At 38.0% G+C, this 12683-nt stretch overlaps 1 protein-coding gene across 6 annotated transcripts in view; it reads left to right on the forward strand.

The window, feature by feature from the left end:
• NR6A1 (nuclear receptor subfamily 6 group A member 1) overlaps window positions 1-12683 on the forward strand; it is a 222293-nt gene that overhangs the window by 173910 nt on the left and 35700 nt on the right. For all 6 annotated transcript variants that reach the window (XR_007413294.1, XM_049115048.1, XM_049115049.1 and 3 more), the window contains one exon: window positions 11882-12124. Coding sequence is in view for 5 of the 6 variants with exons in the window: in XM_049115048.1 (XP_048971005.1) it covers window positions 11882-12124 (243 nt within the window). In the remaining variant the exon portion in view is untranslated. The remainder of the gene's footprint in view (window positions 1-11881; window positions 12125-12683) is intronic.

Here is a 12683-nt window from a genome sequence, read left to right on the forward strand (position 1 = left end):
GTTAAACTGTTTTTACTTTTCATATAGGTTTTTATTTTGAGCATGTCTAAATGATAGTCCATTCTCCTCTGAAAAGCCTTTGTTCTTGGGGCACCTGGCTGGCTCAGTTGGTGGAACATATGACTCTTGATCTAAGGGTTGTAAGTTTGAGCCCCAGGTTGGGTGTAGAGATTACTTAAAAAATCTTTAAAAAAAATTTTATAAAGCCTTTGTTCTAATCTTTATCTTCTAAATGCACACGAATCTCCCCTAGTTAAAAAAAAAAAAAGTATCCTTTTAAAAGCTGTTGCTTCTTCCTACAAACTGTTCTTCTGTTACTTTTAAATGAGGTGACACTACTCAATAAAATACTGCTTATTTTATTTCTTTACCACTCATCTTTTTTTTTAAGATTTTATTTTTTAAGTAATCTCTACACTGAGCATGAGGATTGAGCATACAACCCTGAGATCAAAAATCACAAGCTCTTCTGACTCAGCCAGTCAGGTGGCCTACCACTCACCTGTTTTTAACTCAATATGATTTTTGTCTCATCAGTTTACTGAAAATGTTATTAGCCCTTTGAGCCCTTTGTTCTTCCTCACACTTTTTGACCCACATTGCATTTGACAAGTACTCTCTTTATGAAACCCTTTTGTTTCTTATATTTCTCTTTATCATGGATTTATATTCCACCTATGCCTTCTTTGATCATGTCACCCCACTTTCCATCCCTAACTTCTTACCTTCCCCAATGTCTTAGTTTTATCTTATTATTGCTCCTCTACACATCCCCTTCCTCCTTAGAGTTCTAATCTATTGCCATAGTTTCAATTCTTCCAGGTATTGACTCATAGATTTTTCATCCTAACAATGGTTAAACATTGTCCCCTACATAGCTGTCTTTGGAATATTTCTGCTTGACTCATCATCTTCTCTTAAATTCAAGAGAGGATGATTTTGTCCCTCACTCAGCTTTTACTTTCCTCTTTTGTATTAGTGATACCACATTTCTCAAGCCACCGTGGTGTAAAACCTCAAGTTCATTTTTGACCCTTTCCTCCGTTCCTATTATGGGATGCCCATGCCATTCATCTTGTCGCAACCTGCACATCATTGTGAGATTGATATTCCTAAAATACTACTTTGATCCAGATATATCTCCATTTAAAAATCTCAGTGGCCTTTTTTAAAAGATTTTATTCATTTATTTGAGAGAGAGCTCGACCGGGATGGTGGTGGTGGTGGTGGTGGTGCAGAGGGAGAAGCAGACTCCCTGCTGAGCAGAGCTCCATGTGGGGCTCATCCCAGGACCCTAAGATTATGTCTTGAGCAGAAGGAGATGCCTAACGAACTGAGCCACTCAGACGCCCCTAAAAATCTCCGTAGTTTTTTATCAGTAGGATAAAATGAATTCCAATATATTCCAAACAGTTTTCTAGACTTCTGTATGACCATTCCTCTGTAAGATCTTTCTGCTTAACTATATATCTACATAGTTTGCCCAAACATACCTTACATTTGCTTCCTTTTTTTTTTTTTTTTGGCCACTGATGATGTCCTTTCCCTTACCTAAAGTGCCCTGTTATCTTTTGTTTCCAACTTTTTTACCATGAAATATAACACTTGGAGAAAAGTACACAAAACACAATTTTACAGCTTAATGAATTAATATCAAGCAAGCATCACCCAAGTCAAGAAATAAAACATGGGAGATCCCTGGGTGGCTCAGTGGTTTAGTGCCTGCCTTCGGCCCAGGACATGAGTCCCACATTGGGCTCCCTGCATGGAGCCTGCTTCTCCCTCTGCCTGTGTCTCTGCCTCTCTCTCTCTCTCTCTCTCTCTCTCTCTCGAATAAATAAATAAAATCTTAAAAAAATAAAATAAAATAAAACATTCCCAGAACTCAAAAGCTCCTCTCTACCCCAGCACTGCACTGTTCTCACTATATGTTCCTTTACTGTCTGAGCCTGTTTTTATTGTTGTTGTTGTTTTAACTTATTTAAAATGAATGGCATACTATGAATGGTTGGTTTTGGGAGGTTTTTGTTCCATCTGGCTTCTTTTACCCAACATTTGTACTAGTCATCCAAATTGTTGCAGTCATTCAAATACCTTTTTCTCTTTTTTTTTTTTCGTTGTTTTTTTTTTTCAAATACTTTTACAGCTGTATAAGTATTATATTGTATGAATGATACTATTTATCTCCAGTAATATTGATAAATATTTGGGTTATTTTTTTAAGATTTTATTTGAGAGAGTATAAGCCCCACCCCGGGAAAGGAAAGGGAGAAGCAGACTCCCCACTGAGAAGGGAGCTTGACATGGGGCTCATCCCAGGACCCCAGAATCATGACCTGAGAGTAAGGCAGACGTTCAACCAACTGAGCCACCCGGGTGCCCCATATTTGGGTTATTTTTAATTGCATCTTTGACAAAGCTTGTCATAATGAACATCCTAGAATTTGTCATTTCATATAATTTTTTATTTATTTATGATAGTCACAGAGAGAGAGAGAGGCAGAGACACAGGCAGAGGGAGAAGCAGGCTCCATGCACCGGGAGCCCGATGTGGGAATCGATCCCGGGTCTCCAGGATCGCGCCCTGGGCCAAAGGCAGGCGCCAAACCGCTGCGCCACACAGGGATCCCCTGTCATTTCATATACATGTGCATACATTTCTCTTGGGTCATATATATCTGAGAATGAGTCATAAAAGAGGTATATCTTCAACATTAATAACAACACACTGTTTTCTGTAGTAGTTGTACCAATAAACATGTTTACCGATAACATAAGAAAGTTAGTTTTACCAAATTGCCACCATAACTTGAAGTCTTTTTTTTTTTTAACCATTGTCATTATGGTTTTAATTTGCATAGCCTTGATTATTAATAGGTTGAACATCTTTTCTTAAGGTTATTGATGATGTGGATAGTCTCCTCTGTGAAATGCTTATTCAGGTTTCTTGCCCAGTTTTCTACTGGTTTGCATTTCTCTTAATGTTATATAAGAGTTTTACACATTTTGAATATGAGCTCTTTATAGGTTGTATGTGTTGCATATATCTTCTTCCACACTGGCTTGCCTTTTCACTCTCTGAACATTCTTCATTTTAATGTAGTCTGATTTTATTGAAGTTTTCCTTTATGGTTAGTGCTTTTGTGGCCTGTTTTAAAAATCTCTTCCTAATCCAAGATCATGAAGATTTTTTTTTTATTATCTTCTAAGAAGTATATTATTTTGCTTTTGCTATTTGGGTTTTCAGTCTAGTTGGAATTAAATATTTTGCATAGTGTGAGATAGAATCAAGTTTCATTTTCTTTCTGTATAGGTATCTAATTATCCCAGTACTGTTCACTGAAAAGACTTGTCTTTTCCTCATTGCTCTGCAGTGCCACCTTTGTCATAAGTTAAATATCCATAATATACCTGGGTATGTTGGGGTATGGTATGTCTTCATTCAGTTCCTTTGGTTTGTTTGTCTGTCTCTGAGCCAATAAAGCAGATCTTAATTAACATAGCTTTATTTTTTTTAAGATTTTATTTATTTATTTATTTATTTATTTATTTATTTGAGAGAGAGAGAGAGAGATAGAGCACAAATGGAGGAGGAGAGAGAATCATGTGCTCCCCACTGTACAGAGAGCTTGATGTAGGACTCAGTCCCAGGATGCTGGGACATGATCTGAGCCAAAGGCAGACACTTAACCAACTGAGCCACCCAGATGCTCCTCACCATAGCTTTAAAATGAATACTGATACATGGTAAAGTCTTGTTTTTCTTAAACATCTGTGCTGTTGGAGCACCTGGGTGGATCAGTGGTTGAACATCTGCCTTTGGCTCAGGTCGTGATCCCAGGGTTCTAGGATTAAGGCCCACATAGGCACCGTAAGGGAGCCTGCTGATCCCTCTGCCTATGTCTCTGCCTCTCCCTCTGTGTCTCTCATGAATAAATCTTAAAAAGAAATCTATGCTGTTTTTGTTCTTTTGCATTTTCCGCATGCATTTTACTTTTAGCTCAAGTTATACATGAACACGCAGGATTGGGATTTTACTTTATCTATTGATCTTTACAGTAATAACTTAGAATCTGTGAGTGAAAAAAAAAAAAAGAATCTGTGAGTGTAGTCTTCCTTTCCAGTTACTGAAATCTTCCTCAATTTGTCTTAGAAATCTTTTATATTAATTGTTTTACAGTTTCTCCATAGATATCATATATGTATTTATTGGATTACATCCTAGCTAATTTATATTCCTTGATACTGTTGTATCATATTCTATGTGTGCCCCCGTTTTTTTAATCTGCAAAATAGAGATAATAGTAGTATCTACTCCATAGAATTGTTAGGAAATAGTGAATTATATGTGATACATGAAGAACAGAACTTATTGCATAGTACCAGGCTCTATGTTAGCTATTATCATTGTAGACTTATGATTTATTCCCTAATAAATCCATGAAGTGAGTATTATGGTTATCTCTATTTTACAGTTGATAGACTTCTAGAATTGAGGCATGTGCCCACAGTTACAGAGCTAGGAACTGGCAGTGCTAGAATTCATACTCAGTGTGACTTAACCACCAATCCAATATATTTCAAACCTTTTACACTTTTACATTTTTCATTCATTTATTCAAGAAAATGAGCATCTTTGTAGCAGTCATGGTTCCAGATGTTACTATTAACATCTTTGATTGGGACTTAACCTACAGTGTAACTTTGGTTAGGTGTAATTGGGGTCCTGCTACTTTTATAAAACAAGAATCTAAGTATTGTAAAATTCTGGTCAGATTGATGAACAGATTAGTTTATGACTGCCTTTGTTCTCATTTACTTACTGTTCTTACTAAATGATAGAGATGAAAACATCTGTTTATTTGAGCAGACGCTTGTCGATGGTGCTCTGAAGAGATGTTCATGGGGCTATCTGATTCAGATTGTTATTGATTTTCTATGCCAGCCATATCAGCTGTTTTTATTCATCATTTTTATTATTTCATTTGAACTTGATATACCTACCTCTGAAAATTAATCTGTGTCCATAGAGACCCCAACTGAGCTCTGCATTTGCCCATATCTATCTCAGCAGGAGTGTTAAAATTTGAAGAACTGAAATTTAATGTGATCCTGTTACCTGCACTAGAATAATTACTGTTTTCTAAAAAAATATTTAAGATTATCCCTAAGGTATGGAAAACTAGCAAAGACAAACATGTAATCTTTTTCCTAATATTGCTTACATATGGTTACATTTATTTATCATTAGTAACCAGCAAGTTTCTTTTAGAATGTTGCTCAGGAACAAATTTGTGGGCATATCATGACTGTCTTACACATAGAGGGGTAGGACATAACCTGATAATGTATCTCTGGATACTTCTGTGTAACTCATCTTGTGATAGTCTTGCTAAATCTTAGTGAACTATATATTGGCTGTTTTAGAAAGGAATGAGATTCTTCTCAGGGGAAACCCAAGTTGAAGAGAGGTCTCCAGCTTCAATTTTAAGACATGACTTTATATGCCAATTGTTTTTTCTCCCTGTCCCCTCCTCTGCCTTCATTTGTCTAACTGGTAGTCATATGTCAGAACTCACCTCCTCAAGGAAGTTTGTCATTACCTTCCCTTGCCACCAGACTGACTGAATAATCCTCTGTGCTCATTTTTTGAAGTTTTTTTAGAAAAAAAGAAGACAAACAATAGTAATGTCCAGTAGTTAGAAGTTTACAAAGCTGCTTCATTCTAATACCATGAGGAATCCAGAGCTCCATGTCATTTATAGGCAATCTGTTAATTCCTTGATTCTTAAAACAGTTACTTGAAAAAGTACCATATTATCTGTGTTTTATAGACTAGAAATTGAGGTACCTCTGGAGAGGTTAAGAAACTTTCCAAGGTCATGCAGCTAGCAAGTGACAGCATAGGTTTGAGCCCAAGTTCTTAGTCTCTGTGTTCTACTGCCTCTGTTCAAGATATCTGGAGAGCTAACAGTTGTCTATTTCCTTTCCATCCCTTGGTGGAGATTTGCCTTGCCACAAGCCCTGAGATCAACTCGACCACCCTATCCAAGCCCTGAGATCAACTCGACCTCCCCATCCAAGTGCATTCTATTGACTGCCAGGCTGATCTGTTGACCTAATCTCAGTCTTTAATCTCAAAGTTTAAAAGTTGTTTTTTTGTTTTTTGTTTTTTTTTTAAGATTTTATTTATTCATTCATGAGAGACAGAGGGAGAGGCAGAGACACAGGCAGAGGGAGAAGCAGGCTCCATGCTTGGAGCCCGACGTGGGACTCAATCCCAGGACTCCAGGATTGCGCTCTGGGCCAAAGGCAGGCGCTAAACCGCTGAGCCACCCAGGGATCCCCTAAAAGTTTAAAATTCTTAACTGTCTTACTTTCCACTCTCCTCTTTTGTTTTACTCTTGGGGACAGGGGCAAGAGAAAGATTCCAATAGTTTTTTTTTTTTTTTTTTTTAAGATTTTATTTATTTATTCATGAGAGACACACAGAGAGAGAGAGGCAGAGACATAGGCAGAGGGAGAAGCAGGCTCCATGCAGGGAGCCCGATGTGGGGCTCGATCCCAGGACTCCAGGATCATACCCTAGGCCGGAGGCAGGCGCTAAACCGCTGAGCCACCCAGGGATCCCCTAGTTTTTGTTTCTAATGTTTGATTTTTTTCCCCTTATTACATCAATTTTCAGAATAATGAGTTGGTGTCCTAGTAACCTCCATGGTAACTAATGAGATTTTTCTTTTTAACATTATTGTGAATGCATTGATTTTTATATTTGAAGTGTTTTAATCCATTGCTATTATTATTCTTTTTGATGCATAGGTTGCTCCAGTTTTAGGCCAGTGGGGGGCTTTTTATGTTGCTTTTTATGTCCTTTTGACATGACCCCATTATTAATCTTGGGTAGCACACTACCACTCATCCTATATGTATATTCTGCCTCAGACCTGGAATCAAACATTTCTCTAAGGAGTCTGGGAACCTCTTTGTAGAAAATGGTATTTTCAAAGTTCACTATCTGAGTCCTTTTAGTACTGCTGATCAAGATAAACATTCAGCTTCTCTGATAAATTAGGTTCTTCTCTCTCCTACTCTATTTTTTTTTAACCATCGCTATTTTTGCAGATAGCAAACTACCTTCAAATACCTATCATTTTTCAAACCCTCAGCTTTTCATCAACTCCTTTGTCTCTTATCTTACTGACTTCTGAGCACCACAGTTACTATTATCCATAGTCTCTAATGTGAAGTACTTATTTGCCTGATTTTTCCTTTCTCTTGTATTTTAGGTAGAATAATACAGATTAAGAACACAGTAGATCGACAGTGGTGAATTAGGAATGGTTATGAACATTTCCTTTGTGTTAGCCTCATTAGTCAGAGAATGCTGTAGATATTATGAATCTGGAATTTGAGTTATGTGATAGTTGTTCATGATATTCTTATGAATAAGATAGAGAAATCCAAGCCAGACTAGAGTTTCTACTCTAGTTAAGAGACAAAGCTAATTGAGCATCTATTTCCAGAATGGTAATGGTTAAGCCAGATTGGAGAAGGGGCTAACAACTTGCCAGAAGGCCACATTCTGTTTAATATTGTTTTAAGGATGAAATTGAAAATAATCTCATACTGACCATACATGGAGAAAAGAAGGAGGTAGGAGAAATAACTAGTTACTGGATGGTAAGACTGGAGCCCTAAAGATTTCAACAGACCAGAATGACATACAGAATTTATTATATATAAAGATAAAATTGATCCAGGATGAATATTACGTTCTGCCCTTGAGTTCAACATTTACCTTCCCAAGAATGGAGTAAAGAAAGATGTGGTTGAGGCACCTCACTGGCTCAGTTGGTAAAGCTAGAGGGAATCCATGCCTCGGGCAAAGGTCTCTTTAAGGCAATTTCCAAGGCACTTTCTAACGCTATAAGATTCCAGGTTTCTGTAATATGAAGATAACGATACCTTTCAGTTACTATGGTGAATAAGTAAGGCCAGACATGTAAAAAACTTCTTGAATGTTGCCTGGGACACAATTAATACTCACTAAATGTTCTTTGTGGTATCTATAAGAATTATCTATAAGAATAATCTTTGTCCTGGCCTGGTTCAAGTGAGATAATGAAAATAAACATGCTTTAAATATCCTTCAGGTCCTCTACAAGAATAGGAGATACAGAAATCTATTATCTGACTTGAGACAGGGCACAGCTGAGGCATTTCACTTCAATTGGTTAATTTACAAAGAGCTTGACTCTTTAGCTTTTTTTTTTTTTTTTTTTTCCCCCAAGTAAGGGAGGGCCTGACCTACCTGCATATAGTTTAGATAGATTTGCCTTGCTGTGGCCACAGAATGTAATAATGATTAGGTCCATAGACTTTGGAGGTTCCAGCCCAGCTCCCATACTTAACTACCTGGGTGACTTTTGGAAAGTGATATCACCTCATAAGCTTCAGTTTCCTCTTCTATAAAGTAAGAGTACCTTATATTTTATTATTCACCGCAGTAACATATGTAAAGTGCTTGGCACAAAACCTGGTACCCAAGTGATCACTTAGCAGTGGCTTCTCCTGTTTTTATAATCTTTTCCTGCATATTTTTTTTTATTTATTTTTAAAGATTTTATTTATTTATTCATGATAGTCACAGAGAGAGAGAGAGAGGCAGAGACACAGGCAGAGGGAGAAGCAGGCTCCATGCACCGGGAGCCCGATGTGGGATTCGATCCCGGGTCTCCAGGATCGCGCCCTGGGCCAAAGGCAGGCGCCAAACCGCTGCGCCACCCAGGGATCCCTTTTCCTGCATATTTTGAGAGAAGTTTGTAAAATGCTTCTTTGAGGGGCTTCACGGTTGATTGGGAGAGGGCCTTTCTCCTGTACCTTTGAAAGATTTTCTTCTGAATTAGTTCCTGGTCTGTGGCTTAGACCAGTGCTCTTTATAGACACAGAACATGGCAGTAACAATAGCTGTGAACAGAGAAGCAGTCATAGGATTCAAAGGGAATTTGACTAGTGCCCATCGGTGGAAATACGGACTCACCTTGACTTTGATCTCATTGTGGCCTTTTAAGTGCTTGTGAAAAGAACAAGCAGTGTTATACAAAAGTAGAATCTACTAAGTAGATTCTTAATAATTCTGTATTTGATTGTTGTTCAGTGGGTCCTTTGCTCTGGATCCAGATGCTGCACAGAATGCCATATGAATGCTTTCTGAAGAGGTTACTGAACTCCAGTTCTGATATTGGCAGAGTAGGGTCAGTCACTTCCTAAATGGACAAGTTCCTTAACTTTTTCTGAGATCTTCATTTTCTCAATTACAAAATAGTAATAGCAATTGTATTATATCCACCTATGGGATTCTAAGAATTTTGTGGCACAGCACAAAGCATAATACTTAGTTGTGGTTGGTACTTAGTAAAATCATATCTCTGAAGAAAGGGAGAAAAGGGTATGGTTCTTCCAGATATTGATTAATGATAACTATTTTTAAATCTATTCTAGTAGACTTCTGGTTTGTATTTTAATGTGTGTGTCTATATATGATATGAATCCTATATGTGGTAGAATGTGAGGTGTGTGTTTTTTAATTCTCTACTGTAACTTTGCTCTAATGTTTACCTTGAGCTTCCTTTGCATTTTTATTTATTTATTTTTCCTTTGCATTTTTAAACAGAAAAGAAGAAGAAAAAGAATGGTTATTACACCAGGGCCATTTTATATTTTAACCAAGTTTCTTTTAGTTGCAAATAACAGAAACATTTAAGTTAGCTGGGGGTGGGTGAGGAGAGTATTACAAGACATGGGAATGTCAATTTGTCGCAATAAGTCAATTTGCCCATAGTTAAGTTCATCCAAGCCTTAGAAAGGCTTGGAACGGTCTGTAACTAGGAAATATAGAGTCCTCAAGAGCCTAGGCAATTCCTCTTTCTGTATCTGTCTTTCTCTATTTCCCTAACTGTATGGTCTCCTGGACCTGCTTCTTTCTGTATATCTGCTATTTGCTGTGTGACTTTGGAGCCTTAATATATATGTCTGTTTCCCTGTATGAAAAAAAAAAACATTGTGTAATTGTTCCCTGTACTGCTGTTAAAAATTACCACACATTTGTTTTTTCACAGTTCTGGAACCAGAAGTTTAAAAGTTAGTATTGCTAGGTGAAAATAAAGGTGGGCAGAGCCATACTTCCTCCAGACACTCTAGGGGAATTCACTCCTTGTCTCATCCAGCTTGTAGTGGAAGCCATTCCTTGGCTGTGACTACCTTCTTCCTGTTTCCACATTGCCTTCTCCTCTGTACATAACGTGTATGTGTGCATGTGTGTGTGTGTTCTCCTCTTCTATTTATATCAAATCTCCCTCTATCTTTCTCTTATAAAGACCTGTGTGATGCAAATAGGGCCCACCTTTATAATCGAGAATAATATTTTAACTCAGGATCCTTAATTTGATCACATCTGCAAAGACCCCTTTCCCTTACAAGATAACATTTATGGTTTTTAGGGATTAGGACCTGTTATATTTGGGTGGCCATTATCCAGCCTGGTACAAATAGGGATAAGACATCTCAAAATTGGCATATGATAAAAGTTGCCTAAATGCCTCCTTCCTTCTCTACATCTCTTCTAGATAAACTGCCATGCCCCTCCTATAACATTTCTTTCAACTGTTTTTCCTTTCAGGAGTATTATTACATTAAGCATGGATCTCTTTGAGAAAATAATGAAAATAATAGCTGTCATTTATTAAATATCCATTGTAGCCCAAGCATTGTGCCAAGTACTTTATTTATATATGTAGGTACCATTATAATCCCCCATTTTACAGATGAGAGAAACTGGATTCAGAGAGGTGAAGTAACTTAATTTTACCAAATTCAGTCAGTTGGTAAGTATCAGAACTGGGGTATGAATAAGGATCTCTCTCAAACTCTTAGGACTGTGTTCTTAATCATTTTATCTTGCCTATTACTCAGGAGTATGGTTCAGATTGCTGGTTTCTTGCCTTGGCTTCTGATCAAAAACTTTTCCTTCAGAGGTTTCTTGGCACCTGTTAGCAAGATCTGACATCACAGTTCACCAGGGCGCTTTTTTGTCATATATCCGTTCTTTGGCAATTGCTTGATCCTGAGTAAATGAAATTTGAGACCAGAGGAAGTTAGCTATATTCCAGCCTGAATTTCCTCTTTGACTAACTTGTTTGTTGTGAGGCGGTAAGTTCCTTAACTCTGTGGATCATGATGATTGATTTCTGAGCACCCAGTACTGGACATAGGGCCTGGACACAGACAGAGTAGATATTCTGCTAGAATGTAAGCTTCACCAGGGACTTTTATTCACTGCTATATCCATACCTTACAACAATGCCTAGAATACAATAGTTGCCCAATATCAATTTGTTAAATGGATGGAAGACTGGTTGGCTGGCTGGGCCTAGTTAAAACTTCTTCACTGGTTAATAATTATAACTTTCATTTATTGGGTGTATGCCATTTGCTGGGCACTTACATAACTTATCAGTAACCCTTATCCACCTTTCTGCAGGGTAGAACTAAGTGATAGGCTCTGGCTGAGGAAGGTGAGGGAAAGGGAGGAGTTGAGGATATCTCCCCAGTTTCTGACCTGGATACTGGTCCAAGTGATGATGAAACCCCAAGAGAGGAGCATGAGTTATTTTTTTAGATAGGCTGTGTTTGTGATATCTGCAGGTAGATGCAAGGGTCTGTTCCTAGGACAAAGGCTCTAAAAATGCCCCATTTGTCAATTAGCTGGGAAAGGTGATATTCTTGATCTTTCCAGGACAAAGTTGCTTTTTTTTTTTTTTTTTAAGTTGAATTGCAGGCTTAAAGCCATCATTTCCATGTGTTCTAATTTGAATATGTTCAGTTTCTGTTCCAGATGATCGGGCTGAACAACGAACCTGTCTCATTTGTGGGGACCGTGCCACAGGCTTGCACTATGGAATCATCTCCTGTGAGGGCTGCAAGGGGTTTTTCAAGCGGAGCATTTGCAACAAGCGGGTATATCGGTGCAGTCGTGACAAGAACTGTGTCATGTCTCGGAAGCAGAGGAACAGGTGCCAGTACTGCCGCCTGCTCAAATGCCTCCAGATGGGGATGAATCGGAAGGGTGAGTGGTGCTTGTGGCTGTACTACCCATCCTTCATCCATCACTTTACCTTTAGGGTTAGCTATTAAGCCTTGGAATTTTTTATTTCCCAAGCCTACACTATATGCCTGGTCTTATACTGTGTACTCATAACCCAAAACCAAATTTTGGCACAGTTCCTTGCCTACAAGGAATTCCCAGACTAGGTGGGAAGAAAGACTAGTCAGATGTTATGGATTCTTTGAGGATGAATTCATGGAGTGGCAAGACACCAATGAATAATCAGGTTCTAACTCAGATTAATATACTCTACTAGTTCTTCTTTCAAAGCATGATGACAGAACGTAGGACTTTTAGGTGAAAGAAACAGAACAGTATGTTACTCGAATGTGATATCATTTTGTTTGCTAGAATCAAGGCATACTCAGAGGCTAGACATGTCTAGAAATCTGCATCCACTTTGGTGAAGAATTTGGAGTTTATTGGGAAGCTTTCCGAGAGCCATTAGTGTGAGATTATGTAAATAAACCAGTTTTCTAGGAGGATTAATCCAGGGCAGGCTTTGAAGAATGGATTGGTA

Source organism: Canis lupus, chromosome 9, assembly GCF_003254725.2.
Source record: "Canis lupus dingo isolate Sandy chromosome 9, ASM325472v2, whole genome shotgun sequence".
In the NCBI taxonomy this organism is placed as follows: domain Eukaryota; kingdom Metazoa; phylum Chordata; class Mammalia; order Carnivora; family Canidae; genus Canis; species Canis lupus.